The sequence below is a fragment of the Chelon labrosus genome, assembly GCF_963514085.1.
Source record: "Chelon labrosus genome assembly, chromosome: 6".
NCBI lineage: Eukaryota > Metazoa > Chordata > Actinopteri > Mugiliformes > Mugilidae > Chelon > Chelon labrosus.
Genome location: NC_140342.1, coordinates 4830580 through 4850623, shown reverse-complemented (window position 1 = coordinate 4850623; position 20044 = coordinate 4830580). Strand labels below are relative to the sequence as shown.

At 41.5% G+C, this 20044-nt stretch overlaps 1 protein-coding gene across 1 annotated transcript in view; it reads left to right on the top strand.

Moving 5' to 3' along the window:
- The window catches only part of pappa2 (pappalysin 2), a 79131-nt gene that overhangs the window by 26494 nt on the left and 32593 nt on the right, over positions 1 to 20044 (top strand). The window contains exons 8-14 of the mRNA XM_084546702.1: positions 676 to 868; positions 1848 to 1981; positions 6895 to 7077; positions 8999 to 9302; positions 12880 to 13008; positions 13093 to 13178; positions 18557 to 18753. Of these exons, the coding sequence (XP_084402828.1) occupies positions 676 to 868; positions 1848 to 1981; positions 6895 to 7077; positions 8999 to 9302; positions 12880 to 13008; positions 13093 to 13178; positions 18557 to 18753 (1226 nt within the window). The remainder of the gene's footprint in view (positions 1 to 675; positions 869 to 1847; positions 1982 to 6894; positions 7078 to 8998; positions 9303 to 12879; positions 13009 to 13092; positions 13179 to 18556; positions 18754 to 20044) is intronic.

The following is a 20044-nucleotide window of genomic DNA, read 5'->3' as shown; positions in this document are numbered from 1 at the left end:
ACTAAAATCTTAACAAGAATTGAATGAAATTATTAAATATGAGTACACTGTGTGTGACTCTATCATTAAAAACGCGGTAATTATTGATGTGATCATGTTGACGTACAAGGAGCTGCATGGAGTTGAGTTACGTATTTCCTCAATGACTGTAGTCTTTATTTACCTGTACTACCAGAGCTTTTTTCGGTCACTGCTTTAAACAGCACAATAGTTTTGTGCAGGTCTCTAAAATAACTTGCGTCAAGGTGTAGATAAATAAATAAAGAACTACTTAACATGTGTGCTTTTAGTGCGTGAGAAAGACTTCACAGCTTGTTCCAAAATATGTAACAACTCCCCAGTTCCACAGGTACTTCAAGCTGGCCACTTGCAATCAGGTTGCCCAGGCTGGATATTATTACCAGGTCTGATTAGGGCCATAGTTTTCTCATACTATAGTTTCAACTAGGTCAGTGAGACATTAAAACATTTTTGATATGGACAGTCTAAGAATGCAATTGTCATTGGTAAATTGTGTATTTAAATTCATTTGTTATTGTACCTCTACTTCGCAGATGTCTTTAGTACGTTTAATCATTTCCAGCCATATGTGATTAGCTCTGCAGTTATACAACAGTTAGCGCTTGAATGTGGTCCACAAAAATGAACTTCACTTTTCCTTTTCTTGTTCGTCAGATGACAACTGCACAGACCATTTCACTCCGAACCAAATGGCCAGAATGCACTGTTATCTTGACTTGGTCTACCAGAAGTGGCTGATGGACCGCCAACCTGTCCCCATCCCTCTGGCCCCGATAGTGACCGACCAGAGCACAGATTCAGTTTCACTCTATTGGCTTCCACCTATGAGAGGGTCGCTTTACCAAAGGTACGATTGCAATGATTCTTAATGTTACCTCTTTATCTACTCAAGGAACACACCAGTTGGAGTTTTGTCTTCTCGCTCATATCTAGTTTTACCATGATCTTGACCATAACGACTGACAAAGAACTAACAACTACAGTGTTCAAATGCATTTCATATTAGTCTTATACCAATCTGAGCCCGTGCAATATGTTCATCTGGTCATGCGAGTGCTTTGTGAAGGAAACAACACAGAAACCACGAGACCTACTTAGAATTCGCTAATGATTGCATTTGCCGCAAATAACACTGGCAGTAATGTGTTGCATGTGTTGCCTCGGAACCTTTAGAAGTACGGACAAGTGAATGACGGTGTATGTCATAAAATATTGTTGTGTTCCAAGACTAGAGCTCAAACCAGTGTGGACTTGAGCCTGGTGAGTGTAAACGTTTCACTTCTAATGGGAATAAAAAGTGGCGTAGCAGTGTTTCTTAGTGGAATATATGCTGTGTGAATTTTAACACATAGTGTAATGGCAAGATCATATGTAATGGATGCTATTAAAAACATATTCAGGAAGCGGAGGTAATACATGTGGTTGTCCCTTCCAGCAACCTTTTAATTGGTCTTGTTAATGTTTAGTATTTACCAGTGCATCATGACCATGATGTTCATGTATTGTGGTCACGTCATGCTTCTTGACTTTATGAGTTAAAGATGATTAAATGTGTAAATAAATGCCATAGACAACAGGCCAGTGTGCACTGGTAAATGGAATTTTCAACTGATAAAATGTATTTATTTGTTATGTCTTGTTGGCTTACTGTAATGCATTTAGGTGCTACTGAGACTATAGCCTCGATTAACCTCCTTTTTACCTACTCTCTTTCAGATTCATAGGTTGTTTCATCACAAGTAGCAGATTAGCTCAACATTATTGTAGCTCTAGTCGGGACAGCACGTACCCACCTTAATCGGCGGCTCTTTTTCTTTCTGTCCCAGCTCCTCACTCCGGGTCCCTGGCATCAATTGTGGAGACTGTGAAAAAGATGGCATCTTCCACCAGTACGCCTATGAGGCAACCTCACCTCGCATCTGCGATACATCAGGCTATTGGACACCTGAGGAGGCAGTAGGTCAGTCAAGAAAGTGTGCATTTGTATACCCCTATCAGCCACAGCATTAAAACCACTGACAGGAGAAGTAAATAACACTTACCATCTCGTGACAATCCAGTGTTCTGCTGGGAAACTTTTGGACCTGGCATTCATGTGGATGTTACTTAGACATGTAGCACCCACCTAGACCAGACCAGGTACCCCGAAAACGGTTTAGGAACAACTCAAAAAACATGAAAAAGGTGCTGACCTGGCCTCCAAACTCCCTAGATCCTAAACTGAGTATCTGTGGGATGCACTGGAACAAGCCTGATCCACAGAGGCTCTCCCCTCAACCCATAGGACCCAAAGGCCCCCACTAACAACATTCTGTTGCCAGACACCACAGGACACCCTCAGAAGGCCCATGTCCATTCTCTGATGAGTCACAACTGTTTTGGAGGAACAAGGGAGACCTACACAATATTAGGACATAATGTAATGCCTGATCAGTGTATTTTGGATCTAAAAAGGATAAATATTTTTTATTCTATTTGTGTTTCAGAACCATAGCATTCCACTTGCTATAACAACTACAATCCAGAATTAGATACCGCTAATAGCTCTTCTTCAGCTCAGTGTGAATATAAACAAAATGGACATGAAAGATTACTGGAGCTGTGCGTAAAGCCGCAACCAAATGATCTAAATGATAAATTACCTGATCAAACTAGATTACTCCCCCAACCCCAGGCGGAATAACAAACAACAGTGGAACTCAGCAATAAGGCGGTAATGAAGCATGTTGTTGTTTTTACTCATCTTTCCTCCTAATATTTCCAGCTGAGTGCTTCCCCTGATACATTTCTCTTTGTCAATAAGTATTGACAGTGAGGAACGTGGCGGTTTCAGGTCCTTACTTCTGTCTCTTGTTTCCAGCGAGCGGATCAAACCCCTTACACACATATACACACACACACTGAAAAACACACACGTCTCTTCCCTGTAAATTTCAGGTGCGTGCAAGGCTAATGGCTCCTGGAAGAGGAAAAAGCAGAAAATCATTAAATGATAATTGCCCTCAGAAACAGGCCTCTCTCTGTGTCTGTCTTGCTTTAGCCAAAGCAAGAACAAGGATTATTAGGGTAAGCGTCTACTCTGGGTAATGTTTAGGTGCTGTTCAAACGCCGAGCCTCCGTCATAAACCAAAAACAGTGTATCCTGTAGCACTGTACTTCGGAACATTGCTCGTTGCGTAGGCACATGGTCCTTGTTATACCAATCAGAATTTCTGGAGAGGCACAGTTTCTTTTGACATGACATATAAAGTGAAGGGAGAGAAACAAGAAAGTAAAGAGGAACAAAGAGGGCAAACAAACAAGAAAGGAAGGACAAAGAGAGAAGGAAAGAATGAATGTACAAACACAACAACTCAAACACAATTCCTTCTCTCGCTCTTTCTCTCTCTCCCTCTCTCTTTCTCTGGAAACTCTACCCAAATATGTGGAAATCCTCAGCTGGAATTTATGCTTTGAAAACAAGCGATGAGGAGGAACAGGGGGGATTACGGCTCCCTCTTTCGCTGTGGGATCATAATGATGATAAAGAGTCAATTACAGTCTTACTCTAAACAGTGGTATGCACATAGCTGAGGAGACAGCCAGTCTGCTGGCTTCCCTGGCTCACTTTTCACTCTGTCCCACTTCTGAAGACGACGATGCGTGGGTCACTTTGCCAGCCAACAGAGATGGGCGACTTCGGCTTCCTCAGGGAAAGATGAGGGCAAATTGGACAAATTCAATGAGGATATCATAGCTGGCAACCCAAAACATAAGTTTAAAAGCCAAAAAAAAAAAAACCCTTGTTGACTCAAAATGTTAGCAAACTTGTCCACTTGGATCTCCTCGAAACAGTGCCTGTGCCAGCATTGACTGGTTTCAGCTTCAAGTCTGTCTCCAAGCTGAGGGAAAACACCCAGTTGTTTTGAAGCCTGCGCTCCTGTTGTGAGGGATTAAACTGGTTTATGTGCTGTATTCAGATTTAAAGAGGGTTCTATTTTAAAATGAGAAAGTTTAAACTTTTAAAGGTGATTCATGCTGTCAAATGTGGAGAGGGGATGGCAGAGCCAAAGCTCACCTGTGTGTTTTTGGGCAAAGTAGCATGTGAAAACAGACCTGCTTGAATAAAAAAAAGGCAAAACAGTTAACTTCTCTTTTTGACTTTATTGGTGTACACAGAATACAGATAACCTACTCCTTGTGAAGGTTAGGGGATTTCCTCTACATTTAATAAAATTATAAATATTATTCTTATTCTATATTGCATATAGACAGCTTGTGACTTTGTAAATTGCTTTTCTACGTACTTGTCCACATACATTACTTGTTGAAAAGATGTAGAAAAATGTAAGAACAAGATTGGCATTGTTGAGTTATTCAGTGATGTTTATATAAAACAGGCATACACTGATCAGGCATAACATTATGACCACCTTCCTAATTGTGTAGGTGTCCCTTGTGCCTCCAAAACAGTTGTGACTCATCAGAGAATGGACATGGGCCTTCTGAGGGTGTCCTGTGGTGTCTGGCAACAGAATGTTGTTAGTGGGGGCCTCTGGGTCCTATGGGTTGAGGGGAGGGGCCTCTGTGGATCATCCCACAGATACTTGATCAGTTTGGGATCTGGTGAATTTGGAGGCCAGGTCAACACCTTGTGCTGTTCCTCATGTTTTTTGAGTTTTAATGTTTTGGCTGATCGGTGTAGTTCAGCTGTTCTCTTGCATGGAAATTAAAAACGTATTTGACTGTGCCCTGGGAATTTGCTTTTAGTTGCTTAAACAATTTGTCAGCCATACTATTATAACTTTTCTATAGCTGTCATTGTGATCATGTCAGCAAACTGTTGGATAACAAAAGGATTCTCTAACCAGCTCTTGGGATTGCATTTTTTTCCAGGTACTTTCTCAGGTACTGGGTAGAAATTTCTTCAAGTAATTGACTGGCAGTAGTCTTCCTAGTCAGAAATTTCTGTGCAAATACAAGGCAAGGATTGTTGTCATCCCTTTGTACCACATCTAGCCACGTTGTCAGTGTGTCCATGCCCCAAAGGTGGTCTGTCCTTCGACACAATTTGCAAGTGTGCACAGTTGTTGTCCTAACAGCTCATGTCTCACATGACTTCCTGCTACATGTTAGACATACTTAGACATGTACCACCCACCTAGACCAGACCAGGCACCCCCACCCCATAGCATAGACACTCCGTGATGGCAGCAGCCATCCCCAGCAGGATGCAGCCTGACACACACACAAAAACAGTTTAGGAACAACAAAAGAAAAACATGAAGAACAGCACAAGGTGTTGACCTGGCCGCCAAATTCACCAGATCCCAAATTGATCAAGTATCTGTGGGATGCACTGGAACAAGTCTGATCCACAGAGGCTTTTGTGGCTTTACAAGGATGAAATTAAACCAATTTGCTCAGGAATGGTTGCATGGATTGAGATGGCTTTACCCAGACTAAGGCTAAGACTTGTGCTAAAAATGCGTGTTCAGATTGGCAACTGAAATTTTCTTTCAGCAATGGCAACGATTCACATTTGCTAATAATAACGAATAATTTGTACTAAATAAATTTAAATTTGATCTAAAATAAGATTTTAGTACTTCACAGTGGCGATCCACCACACAAGGCTGATCCTAGTTAGTGTGACATATGTAACACCAAAATACGATGCTGATTTTATTTGGCTTTCACCTGGGTCAAAGCTTATAGTAACTCTACTGTAATGTGATTCTATTGTGCTAATCACTAAAACTGTTACAATTAACAACCAATTTTATCTGGTTGCTACTGTGCTTTTGAATGCAAGCCATGTTTAAGCGAGGGGGTTCGACTTCTGAATGTGGAAAGCTGAGCTCTCTGTCACAAACAAGAGTGTTTGCTGCTAGCTGTTAAAAGTGTTGCTGGGAAACGTATTTTCAATCACAATAAAATATAAGTGAACAAGACAAGTTGAGGAAAAGGCAGGATTCCACAAAAATAAAAGTCTAATAATATGTTTACTGTGTTATCGATCAAGACTAAACTAATCAGCTTCATCGGGACAGTGGAGACATGGTTTGATCAGATTTGATTTACAGTGGCAGCTCCCTGGCAACCTCAGGAAACATCCCCGCAACTGTCATCGTATTGAAATGTTGCCGAAGCTTTGGAGATGATCAGATTTACATGGCATTTATGTCCATCTGAGCCCTGCTACTTCAAACTTCATGAAATTACCAATATTGTCCCAAATTGGGTTGAATTAGGTTGTGTATTACCATTGCAGGAAGTAAGAGGTTCATTGAGAATATGCGATTTCAGTAATACCACCTGTATAGAATTTATAATCCACATAAGGTTCTATTCCTAGGTTGAACCTTTTCCTGGATCTTTAAGCAGTGGGTGCGGTTCATATAAGTTTTTAATGATGTCCTGTTTGCCAGACAATAACTCAAGCCTCATTCTGTGTTCACTCTACCAGTGAAGAAGCAACTGGCTACAAGTTGCTTGCAATGGAAACCTGAGATATTAAGCTATAGGTGACAAATCAAAGTTTACTGGCCTTAACTTCTTCCTGCGTTCCAGTGTTGCTGTGAAGAGTCAACCACTGAGGTGTGTTTGTTGCACCAGTTGAGTCTTAAATGGTTGAGAGCGTAACTACATCACTGCAACATATGTGTATGTGGCATTAGGCAACTTCTGAGGACATTGGTTGGAAGTGAGAGTGATTCATGTAATGTTTGAATGAGTGAGAGAAATATCAGTCAGTGCTGATAGTCAACCAGTTAACTCTTCATCGTCATGGCTGATGTAGAATTACACTTTAGTTTGTTTTCAGCTTCAAGGCTGTGGAAAGGATGAAGTCATTTTGTAATACATGTGTGTCTGTGTAATTGCTGACCCCAGGGCCACCCGACGTGGAGCAGCCCTGTGATCCCAGTCTCCAGGCGTGGAGTCCTGAGCTTAGTCTCTATGACACAAATGTGACATCACCGTGTCCCGACACGGAGGGCTGCACCCTCACACTGAGTTTCCTCCACCCCATTGTTCCGCACGCACTTACCCTCTGGGTCACCTACATTTCTTCAAGTAAGTGTCATTCCTTACCATATGTATTTGTCAGTTTGGTATGGGAGAAATGTCTGATGGTGTTAAATACTTCAGGTCCTACAAAGAACAATAGTGGCATTGTACAACACAGGCAGAAATTAACCTGAACAGGTGGCGCATCGGCCTTGAGACATCCAGGTGCTGGCAGAAATATGAGGAACACTTTGTCCATCATCTTACCAACCGAAAATCATTGAAGGGATTAGATTTTACTTTTGATGCAGCAGTGTTTCCCACAATAATGTTTGAGACCCTGGCATATTGCATTTAGCGACAAACAGCAGAAGTCTGTGCAGTTCATCTACATCAATACTAAACAAAATGCTGTTGAGACGTCGCATTCTATGGACAAATATGTGTAAGATTAAATAAAGTATCAGCAAATGAAGCAAATTTATAGTGAACGTCTGAATCGAACTATGCTAGCTAGCGTTGATAAAGTTAAGCTAGTTCATGTTACGTCTGGAGCCGTTTCCTCCGGGTTTTAACCAACTCTCTTTAAATATTTGTAAATCTCCATGGTCTAAAAAATCAAGAGCACAAACGCTGGCTTTGGAGATGAGAGAGCAATAAGAAAAACACAACACACACACAACATTGTTTGAGACGTGCAAAAATATTTCCGATTCGTTATGAGACCATGGTGGAGTAAATTAGACCCTGGCGGGCCGCCATAGTGTTAACAATGTATCGGAAACCCTGTAAAGATTTATTCAACAGTTTGACTGCATAACGTACCCAATTTGGTAGGTGGAGATGCGTTATATTAACTCATCAGTGCAGGAAAAAAATGAAAACAGTTTGAAGTTGGGAATCACATCTCCGCTGAGATGACAAATATGAATGTATCATTGTTACACTTCTGTTCTTCACCATATTTTCCCCTGCAAAACAAATTGTAGGCAGGGAAATTGGTCTGGCTTCCAAGTTAGTACATAGATTCTTAGGAATTTGGTATGGAGAAGATCAAGCAGAAGCACAAAATCTGTCTTATATGGATGAATCCAACGGTTAGATGTTTTGCCAAAATGAATTAATCTTTACTTTTGTATTGACCAGAATGTTTTCAACCACGCACTGTTTGCTGATCATCAAGACATACTGAGACATGAACAGACAGTCATGTAGCACTGTCTCTTAATAAGTTCAGTTTCCTTGCCCCAGATGTACAACGATCAGCCACAACATTAAAACCACTGACGGGAGAAGTAAATAACATCGACCATCTTGTGACAATTCAGTGTTTTGCTGGGAAAATTTTGGACCTGGCATTCATTCATGTGGATGTTACTTACACATGTAGCACCCACCTAGACCAGACCAGACCAGGCACCCCCACCCCATAGCAATGACACTCCTTGATGGCAGCAGCCATCCCCAGCAGGATGCAGCCTGACACACACACACACACAAAAACAGTTTAGGAACAACTCAAAAAACATGAAGAACAGCACAAGGTGTTGACCTGGCCTCCACATTCACTAGATCCCAAACTGATCGAGTATCTGTGGGATGCACTGGAACAAGTCTGATCCATAGAAGCTTTTGTGGCTTTACAAGGATGAAATTAAACTAATTTGCTAAGGAATGGTTGCATGGATTGAGATGGCTTTACCCAGACTAAGGCTAAGACTTGTGCTCGTCCCACAGAGGCCCCTCTCCTCAACTCATAGGACCCAAAACAACATTCTGTTACCTGACACAATGGAGACACAATACTAGGAAGGTGGAGGAGTGTGACTGTTCAGCGTAGCTATCACTCTTCTATTTAAATTAAAAGAAAGCTGCAGATGATACAATACAATACAATATGAATGATGAGACCCATTTACACACTATTTCTAATCTTTCTAGAACTACAGAATTACCAGATGACGTTTCTTCTTTTACACTGTCCCAGAGAACCCAGCCATAGCCAACATCGAGCTGATTACAGACGCGGGGAAAAGCATCAACCTCGGACCGCAGCACGTGTTCTGTGACATGCCCCTCACCATGCGCCTCGACACCCACGACGTTCCCATCGCCGCCATCAAACTCTGCACCTTTGATGAGAAAATGGAGATTGACGCAGCCATGTTGTCTTCGGGCCCTGGAAGCCCTCTGTGCTCCGGCTGTCAGCCTCTGCTCTACCGAATTCAGCGCCAGCCGTCTTTCGCCAGTGAAGCCCCTCCACCTCAGACGCAGCAGACGTTCACTGACAGGTAAAGGCTAAAGGCTGTCAGGTATTGTAGAGGAAAAATTATTTGCTTTCCTTAAGTTAAAGGTTGAAACTGTTGTAACAGAATTTTCAGTGATGACATGGATTACTGGAATTTCATTGATTTATCCTGTCAGTAGTGTAGTAGCGTAATTATGGCATTAACAGGGGCTTTTAAACCCAGGTATGTGAACAGGGTCGGGGTAAGAATTAGTGTCTCATTGACTTAATATGTGCTTTATAGGAATTGATAGGTTAGTTGTTTTTTGCACCCAGTAATACCCTGAACCTCACTTTAGGCAAGTTCCTGAGTTTGACATAGATGAATATCTATATCACGGAAGCAGTGCCAACTATTAATGCCACACATGCAGGATTGTCAGACTTCAACAGCTCAGCGGGTATAAGACGGATGGACGAAAAAAAAGTTCTTTAAGGTTGGCTTGCATTACAAAGCATAGTTCACTATGTATCTGTGTCCTCAGATCTACTAATCCGCAGATATCCGTCTCTTAAGTGTTTGGGTCTGGTTCTTTTTTGAAAAGTTCAGAACGCAAATGCATCCAACATGGGGATGTTGAGTGAGGCTACCGATCCAAATCTGTTTCAACAACCATACACTTAATCAAAAGCTGAAGTTTTGGGTCTAAGCTGAATCGGTTTGTTTCAAGTCTCCCATTGTGGGGTGTCCAAATGATTTCTGGAATCCAAATTCAAAGCCACAAGCCAGATTTTTATCTCAACAAATAGGCAGCTACCCCTAAATGTACCCTAAACTTCTCTACCCTACCGTTTCTCTGACACATAAAAAGCTAATAAGTACCTGCCAGGATGTGACTGCCGTGTCACATGACCGCAAATCATTTGAGACTGATTTCAAATGTAGTGGCACTCTGAGTTTCTGAGAAGCTGTTGTTGTTTTACAGAGGAGGGTGGGTGTTAGGTGGACGCAGCTTCAAAAACAGTTTATTTTTCAGGGAACACGTCTCCTATGTTACACAAGCTGTGTCTAAGTGCAAAGAGATGTAAGAACCAGTGGGAATTGAGTTATGTGGGACTGAGGAGGGCAGAAAGGGGTTGATGTGAGGAGAAGAGAGTGTTTGAGAGCAATGAGTTTGGAAATGAAAGGAAAGGGAGCAAGGGAGGGTGGAATAATGGAGAGTACAGAGGATGAAACCAAAGAGGAGAGAGGCAAAGAGACACAACAACTAATGGAAAAGAGATAGGAGCGTGCAGAGGGACACAGAAGGGGTGTGGACACGACAGAGGTTTGAGTAAAAATGAAACTTAAAGGTAAGGCTAGTGCAGAAATGGAGGCCGAGCAAGGGCGAGAAGAGCAGAAGCAAAGTGAGCTGAGGCAAATTTTATTTTCTTTTTCTCTTTCCAACATGAGCAACACCAAATGTGAGCAACAGAGGCCATAAACACCAGTGACTGCTTGGCCCGGGTCCTCAGTCGTTTCCTCCAGCTGAACTTGCACCATGGTCAGCACACGCGGAGTGAGATCCACACAGCGAGGGGAAGATTAGCGCAAGGGATGACTGCTCAGTTCATCAGGGGAAAAAAAAATTAAAATTAAAACCACGAGCTGAGTTTCCAGTGACGTTTTCAAGTCCTTTTTATTCCCCCCAGTTTTATAACTGGAGAATAACCCAGTGAGTTAAGTTCGCTATATCAATAAAACAACACAAACGCAGAAACAAACGTCATCTGTCAGTGATGTATGCAGTGAGGGTCCGTGTTGTCAGACCACATTTGAAATCAAAGTATGCTTCTCCATGGATATGCTTCTCTGCTTTTCCCCTTACCTTCACGTGTACTCAACCCAAAGCCCAACCTAGTACATCTTGTATCCCCCTCCCCTTAAAGAAATAGGGAGAAACCCTGGCTCCTTTTCCTCCCACACAGCTGGCTAGTGAAAGTGGGTACGAATGATAGGGAAGATACAAAAAATTCAACAAGTGCTTGTCAAATGATCAGCATCTGAAGTCCCCATACCCACATTTTTCTAATTTTGGATTGGGCGGTGGGCTGCTTATATCAGTTCTGATCATTTTTATGCCCATTTAAGCATCTCTGACCAGGTTTATAGAGGATGGATAGGGCGTAGGACCCCTCAAGCCTGCTCTTCTCCCATCACGTTTAGTATGGACTAGCCTGGAGGCCTGACAGCCCCCAAACACACACACATTCTTCTGTGGTCTGGAGTCACTTCATTGCGAACTGATTATGCTACCGCAGATTTACCAGGCCGGTTAAATCATTTGGGCGGGCTCTATATAGTTCATCTAAGTGCCATGGACCTGGTACCTTTTTGCCACTCACACTGAAAGCTTCTATTTTTGATTAGCATATAGATTTAGGAGACGATTTGTTACATGAATGTACAGTTTGTTGTTATCTTTGTGGTCTTTCTGCGCTAAAAAGGAAGAAAACTGATTTTTTTTGTAGTTTTGTTTGTTGTTTAAGAGAGAACAGTACATTGAAGGGGGAAGAAGAAGAGGAAAAGTATCATGTGTATGTTTGGGTAACGAAAGGCATCTGAGTGGAGTTGTGGCAGGAGGATGGATGATGTAGCTGGCTATAGATAGAGTACAGATAAACAGACAACGGGGCAGTTTTTGTTATCCCTCGTCCTTTCCTTCTCTGATCCATAATTAATAAATCAGTCTGGAGAAATTGGACACACCTCAGTAACTTCGGTTGGGTGCTTCTCCCGATTAACTTTGACACCAGGAGGATACAGAGACAGTAGATTTATGCTGGGAAAACATCTTTTTATAGACGCAGCACACCAAAACAGATCAATAGTCCTGCCGCTGGAGCCACGGTATGGTTACACAAGCTTCCTGCAGTGGGCCTTTAAGGTCAAGGGATGCTGCAAGGTTATGGACAGAAGCCACTGTGGCCAGCGTTTGCAGGATCCATCAAGGTTAATATAGAATTAGTTGGGAGCGATAATATTTGCAAGATAATTAACATTCACCTAGCCGGTGCCAGTAACCACAATTTATTGTATATAAAATGTATGTAATATTGAATAAGACACAATAAGCCTTGATTTATGCCACAGATGTATCCCACACTGGGCGGAAATCTGCAGTGTTGCATATAGTTTTAAGGACAGTGCACATAAGAAATGGAAAACATTAAATAGATACAAAAACAGAAAATTAAATACAGCAGTCATGAGATGTGGTCTACTGGGAGCAGGCTTGGTTGTACAGCCTCACAGCAGCTTGTTCAGTCACCAGTCTGTTTAGTCTGTTTTGTCTGCCGTTGTGATGCTGCTGCTCCAGCAGAGCACTCCTTAGTAGATGGCTGATGTGACCACAGAGTCATAAAAGGACCTCAGTAGTGCTCCCTACACTTTGAAGGACCTAAGTGTCCTTAGTAGGTAGAGTCTGCTCTGGCCTATAAAGATTATTAAATCGCTTCGTACCACAAAACAGTGCAAATCTTGCTTTGTGTTCCTTTGAAGAACATAACAACCTTTTATGTTACAATTTCATTAAGCCAAAAAAAATCTCATTTTAAGCACTCATAAAGCTGTCTTTCCTGTCTGTTTATATCCTCTTCAGCTCTGTTAAACAGGGAGTCAAGTACCAGTATACAGTCCAGGTGGAAGCAGACGGCCTCCTCAGTGATCCTTCCCCTCCTCTCCTCTACACACATGGGCAGCCCTACTGTGGCGATGGTCTCATACAAGGGTCTGTGCAGTTTAACGTATTGACTGAACTTGACTGACAACCATGGTGACTAATTACACACTGATGATGGTGGTCTCTCATTAGGACGGAGGAGTGCGACGACAAGAATCTGCTGGACGGTGATGGCTGCTCTAAGAAGTGCCTCAAGGAGACAGGCTTCAATTGTAACGGTGAGTCGCATTCACTCGCTCCGCTGCAGAAAGAAAAAAGTCTCTGGTCCAATTTGAGTTTACACCCAGTTTAATGGTGAAAGCATGTCAAATGGTGGGGGTTCTTTCAAAACAATGGTAACTCTTTTTTTTACCGTCATACATCAAACCGGCCAACTCTGCCCTCTGTCTTACATGTAAAACATGAATACCACATAAACTTTTAGTGTAAAAGAGCAGTCACTAAATAGCCAGAAACCTCTCATTTGTGCACGCAGCAGCATTAAGAAAAAAAAATCAAAAAAAAAATCAACCCAATCAAACTTAATTTACAAGACATAAAAGCTTCTGGCTTGAATGGACTCCACAAACCATTAACGTAACATCACAGCAACATAAGAGAAAACAGATGAGCCTAAGGGTAAAAAGTAAGTTTCTGGTTTGCGAAGTCACAAGTCTTTTTTAGAAAAGCGTTTTGACATCAGGCTGGAAAAGAAACACCCGAAAAACACTTCTCAGCAGCAAAGTACACGGTTTCAGTCTCAAAACACATGTCAAGCATGCTTCTTTATTCATTTAGCTTTGGCCTTTAGAAGACTTTATAAATCAGTACAGGCTTGGGAATACTGATAAATGTTAAAGTTTTTTTATTTTTATCAAGGATCATGTTGTGGTTCTGGATTGAACACTACACAAAAAAATCCGTTTATAATCACAGTCGGTTGCTGCCATTTAAAAATTTGTTCTCCTTTATTTAAAGCAAAGAGTTTTTATTATCAAGTCACATCTCTGCAACAGCTGGCCAGCCCTTTTCAGACATTTGTTGTACAATGATCCCACAGCTAAGTGGTTGGAGGCCACCTTGTAGTTATGACCGCCAGAAGCAAATCATGCAAGGAGGGAAGGGGGTAGCTGGGGGATTCGTTATTTCTCGTCCTTTCTTGGCAACATCTATTTTTTTTTTTAACACGACAAGAAGCTTAGAATTAGGAAAGACCCACTGTGGTTTGGGGCAGGTTAAACTTCAGTGAGGTTTGGGCAAGAATGCACACTTTGTTCTTAGAATAAACAACCAAAGATTTTTGGTAAGATGAGAAACTTTAAGAAACAGTTCATTTGTGGCTCAGTGAGTCACGCCACTTCCAGAAAACAACTCGGTGCGTTGGTGTTAAAGATTTGTTTACTGAAAAATGATTCACCTGTCACCATAAGCCTCTAATACTTCAGGTGCTGGATCGCTGACAGATTCCTGTTGTTGAGGTCTGCAAATCGTGTCCACTGTTCTTCTATATATACAGAATAATGGTGTTCAAAATACCATGGAAGGAATACAGTGTTTCTCATATAAATCCCTTATATAGTTTTAACCCATGAGGCTAGTGCCAAATGTTACTCAGTTCACCCCAGGCCAGGTGGTTAAAAAGCCATTAAATGAACCAAAAACATGCAAAATAACGTGACAAAAGACAACAAAGAAGCCACAGAGAGTGCCCCTACCGTTTGTGATTCCACCACAGGACAACAATACTTTCTGTCTGCACCCTCGCCCAGCCCGAAGCATGCAGACAGGCCACAACAGAAGCCTCACAACACAACATGGAAGGGAGTTTACCAAAAACACTCCATTGTAAGCAGAGCCCTCAGTCAACATGTGTTTTTTGACCCTGATATTAGGTAAACACGCTGGAAACGTGAAAGACTAAAAAGCCAGGCAGGGGACACTGGGAATATGAACCTCATGCATGATTTCATTGTCTCACACAGTCATCGTACATTCACGGTCACACCATGGATATGCGTGCCCTCATATTGCGATTAACGCGTCATAGTGTCTCCAAGTGTCTCTGTTTCTCATTGAAATGGCCGGATGAGACCGCGCATTAGCCTCAGTGACACAAGAAATCAGCTCTTCTGTTGTGGTATGTGGTGTTTCTCCATAGCCTTTAAATTCATCCTCCTCGTAACGGAATGCTCGCCAGAAGCTATGTCGAATGGCTTTAATAACATCCAACTTTTTGGTGGTTTTGTAAATATCCCATAACATAGCTAAGGAGAAGGTGTGACAGGTCAGTGGAGATGAGACAGTATGATAGTTACTTTCTTTTCAGGCCATGCATCGTCTCCACTGGAAGCTGGATAGGAGTTATTTATGTGTGGTGTAAGGCTTTGTGTTACGAGACGTTGTTACAGGCCACCCCCTCCTTGTCTCCCACCAGGGCTTGCCATGCCGTGACTTAAGCTATTACATCTCTTCTTTTACAATAGAAGACATGACGAGGAAGGAAAACAATTTGGCAAAAACAGGTTTTTACAAATTGCAACACTTACGACCAATTATTCAGTTGTACTTGTTAGTCATAGACAGAATATTTGTTTGGGTTTCCTTGCCACATTTGCCTGACCCACTTAACTCCCACTATGCCGGCTTACGGTCTGTTTTGTTTTCTCGAAGCAGTGTACCATAGTTGGGCCGTTACCGCACCAACTGTTTTTATAGCCCCCTCATCACAGACCAGCTATCAGATGCTTTTGTCATGGTTGTTAAAAAGCACCGCTTTTTAATAGGTTTTATGGATTTTTAATTTAATTTTTTAGGCTGCCTGATTAAATAAAGGTTAAATTGCACAATAGGGTTACAGCATGCGGATGTTAAATAACTAACAGATGGTCTTAAATTTAAATCAAAGATTGTCAATCACCCCCTTTATGTGGAGCCTGATAAATGCAAGACTTGGAATTAACATGACTTAATCATTTTCGCAGGTGTCAAAGCAGGGACGGGTTGTTTGTTGAGTTCACATGGTGTTGCTCTGCCAAATGAACTCTGGAAGACAATATCGCGTTGAACTGTCTTGGCCTAATTTGCTTTTTATCACAAACATGTTTCCGTTGTCTAATTGAAGCCACTTGTGGAGCACTGACTGTCTGTCTAACCTCTGCAGCTGTCCAGATATTAATGAGGCCAAACATCTGAAGTGTCAGATGTTTACCGCCCTTTTTATGAAGACCTGCTGCATTAGGAGCCGTTGTTCAGCCTATGCTTCCCATTCTTGTCGTGATACATAACTGCAGCTCATTATATCAGTAACCTCACTGTGTTGCACATGTGTTCATCGCTCATTATCTGCTGTGTTACAGGAAATATAATAGCGTATTCACAATTATATCCATGGTAAAGTCAAAGATTCCCGTACACCTTTCCCCTGAAACACTGCAGGACATGCTGGCCAAGGAGGACATTCCTTTAATCTTTAGAGAAATTACGTTTAATCATAGTCACATTTTATCAGATGTTATTGTGATGGTCTTTTTTAACCAAATATTATCTTTACTTTTCTATCAGCTTATTCCACGACACTAATTGGTCAGACTGAAACCTTTTCTGCTGGATAACTAAATGGTATTTGACTGAACTCAATGCCCTCTGGCAAGCTCTTAACGACCCTTTTGACCTGGCTTCTCAACTTGCTGAACTGTCTCCACCAGTGAAGACCATGAGAAGGGGCAGTAGTAGGCTGAGCTGTTTTGTTCTTTGTGAGGGGGGTTCAGCAATATAAAATCTGTCTTAAAGTCTTGAACATTTGATTCCTGGTTGTTGTAGTCACTTGTGTTATGACCAAATGAAGTTTTAATACCACAGGTCGCAGAATTCTAAGAGCAGCAAAGCAAACTACCATCATAAAGTCAGTACATTCATTCGTTGAGATTGTCACTGGGGGGCTGGAGCCTATCTCAGCTGTCATTTGGCGAGAGGCGGGGTACACCCTGGACAGGTCGCCAGTCTATCACAGGGCCATAAAGTCAGTGAAAGGAGTAAATGACCTCTATTGTTCAGCCTGCAGCTCCGTACTCAACGGGGAATAGCACTAGCGTATCATAACAAAATATTGGTGAAATGAAGGAGTTTCGCGGCAGATAATGCGTTATTTAGAGGCTGCGTTTCGGTGCCCCAGTCACTCCCACTATATGGGTATACGCGGATCTAAATAACGACTCCAAATGACACCACAGTTATATGGGTGAGTAAACGTTTGTATTTTATGCCAGAAATAAGGTCCAGGTTGTAAAAAATGGTAATTCGACTTTAACTAAGGAGGTTCGGAGATACAAACATTTATAAGAATCGTCCTCTGTGAACGTTTCAGTCAGTGAAGCAGGAAGTAGAATAAAAAATTAACACAACTGGCAAAAAAGACACAGCGCCGACTAGCGTTTTTACAGAGCAGGTTAGACTGACGAGTGCTCAGAAACCAGCGTAGGCGTATGTGCGTAGGTCACACTGCCTATGTCCCACAGAGGTATAAACCGCTCTTAAGTCTATTGCTCCCTTCAATACTTCATAGTGATCCTCTGTCAAAAAATGTTGACATTTATAACAGTTGCCTTGTCTTTTAGAACCTTTCCTGATGAGTGATAAGAGCTAAGCTCACCGACAAAACACTTGCATTTCATGGGATCATAATTTAACATTTACACTTTGAGAATAGTTACCAATGCATTGTATGAATCATTCAGCATTCATATTCAAATATCTGATGTTAATGTCACAGATACCCACTTCAATAAATATGTAAACCCTCACCCTTATGTTCTTGCATTCAGTGATAGCTAATGGAAATCACATTATTTATCATGAATAGCCTTAAAGGTTAGCAAAATGGCATGACATTTTAGAACTGATTTAATTTGCTTGAAAAAAGTATTTTTTTCAATATTTTTTCATATCGAAATATCTGATGACATAATTGTTCATCAAGAGCTTAAAAACCATTTGATCAGTGGACCCTAGTTTCCTGTTTTGTGATATTCCCATAAAAACTCTGCTGCTACTTCCAGTCTTCAGTAGAAACTGTTTAAATTTTCCTTTCTTATAGTTTCATAAGAAAGAGTTTTGGAGAGATGATAATGGTTGAGTTCATAAAGAAACAAAATTCAAATTTTGTTCAGAGACACAATAAGAAAAAACAATTCTCTTCCTGTCTGTATTTTAGTTTTCTACTAGACTTGGAACACCTTTTGATCATTGCTTTGACAGTTCTCTGCAGAACAATGCTTTTGGGATCAAACTAAGTAGCCAAGTCACATATTAGGTTTCTTCTTATTAATATCGCAAATTGAATGTGTTCTTTAATAATTAATTGAAGTGAGCGTGCATTTCTTACCGCAATTTACTGTCTGTTGACAGTACAGAGAGTCAGATATGGCTGAGCTGACGTGTCTGATGTTAAAATTGGCCAACAAAAATACAGAATAGATTTGCTCGGATTTGGTTCGCTGACAAATAGACTTGGATGAGAGTGTAACAGTGGGGGATGAGTGTATATCCTGCCAGATTAAGAAACCAGGCTTTATATTCTTTCATAAATCCTCCGCTTTCATTCTCTTCCCTATCTCCCAAGGTGAACCTAGTCAGTGTTATGTCTTTGATGGCGACGGTGTGTGTGAGGAGTTTGAGAGGGGCTCCAGTGTTCAGGACTGCGGTTACTTCACTCCGCTGGGCTACACAGACCAGTGGGCATCGACTGCTGCGGCTTCTCACCAAGACCCCAACCACTGCCCCACCCTTGCTGCCACGGGAGAGCCATCGCTTACTAAGGTATGACATATGATCCATGGGGGACATAAGAGACTTCCAGACGACAATAAACTCAGCGTGGAGGCCATTGTGGATAGCCTCAGCTCAGCTGGCTGAATTTCCGAACAACTTAGTCGTCTGGACATATTTCATCTCTGTGCTATTTCTGTTAGCATAACTTCTCCATCTTAACTGAGATAAATCCTTACTGGCTCAAAGGCAATATCTAGAACTTGAAGTGAGGACAATAAAAATGTCTGTTATTTAAATTTCGCTTATTTTTCTACCAATACAAACATTGAAAAGCTAACTCACCAGGCAAGCAGCACATCATCTGTGCATCAGTTCCGGAGAAGTCATAATAGTTATCAGGTGTGTGATATATATATATATATATATATATATATATATATATATATATATATGTGTACACTCACACACACACACACACACAGTCTGTTACTATCAATTCAACGCACTTAAACATTGAGTGTAGCTGATTTCACTCTCTTTCTGCCTGTGGTTATAGAGACACTTTGTTGACACATAAACAAATATTCTTGCTGATCTTGTCACACTTTCCTCACAAATCATAAATCTGGCTTTCCATTTTGGACTCCGTAAATCTGACATTATCTGGTCCTTTACAAGGTACATAATGTCACAAATGTAACAGATGTTTCATGTCATACTGACCCGAAGAGAAACAAGGCTCTCTGGTGAGGACGAACCTGAAGAGGAAGCACATTGTACATAACTCTGGAGGAGATTTTGGCACTTTTGAAACTTGAACGCATCACAGCTCTCTTTGCTCTTTTTACAACTTCGGCACAAAGAAACATCGATCATTTTTCAACTCTGACATCTCCCATAAAATATCTGCAATCTCCTTTTGGCCGTCGTTGCTGATAAGCCAGATTATGTCACACTTTTATATGAGCACTCACATCAGCTCCTCTCCTCTAGACAGAAGGTCACATACAAGATGCAGCACGGGCAAAAAAAATAATAAAAAAATGGAGAGTGAAGTGAGGTCTGCTTGGCTGGGCAAGAAGAATGATTTAAGCTGCTTTTATCTCGGGAGGATGGTTGGTGTCAGACTCACCGGGTCCGGGCGTCTCAGACCTGGCAAACCTCCTCGGATTTTTTACCCTACAGAGTTTGTATGAGGAGAGGTGCAATAAACAAAGCAAATCAAAGTGTCATGAATAAAGTCAGCATGGCCTGTCAGATGCTTTTCTACAATAGAACTTTCAGCTCAACTCACCAAATTAATAGATTAATAGAACGTAGGATATTCATGGAACATACA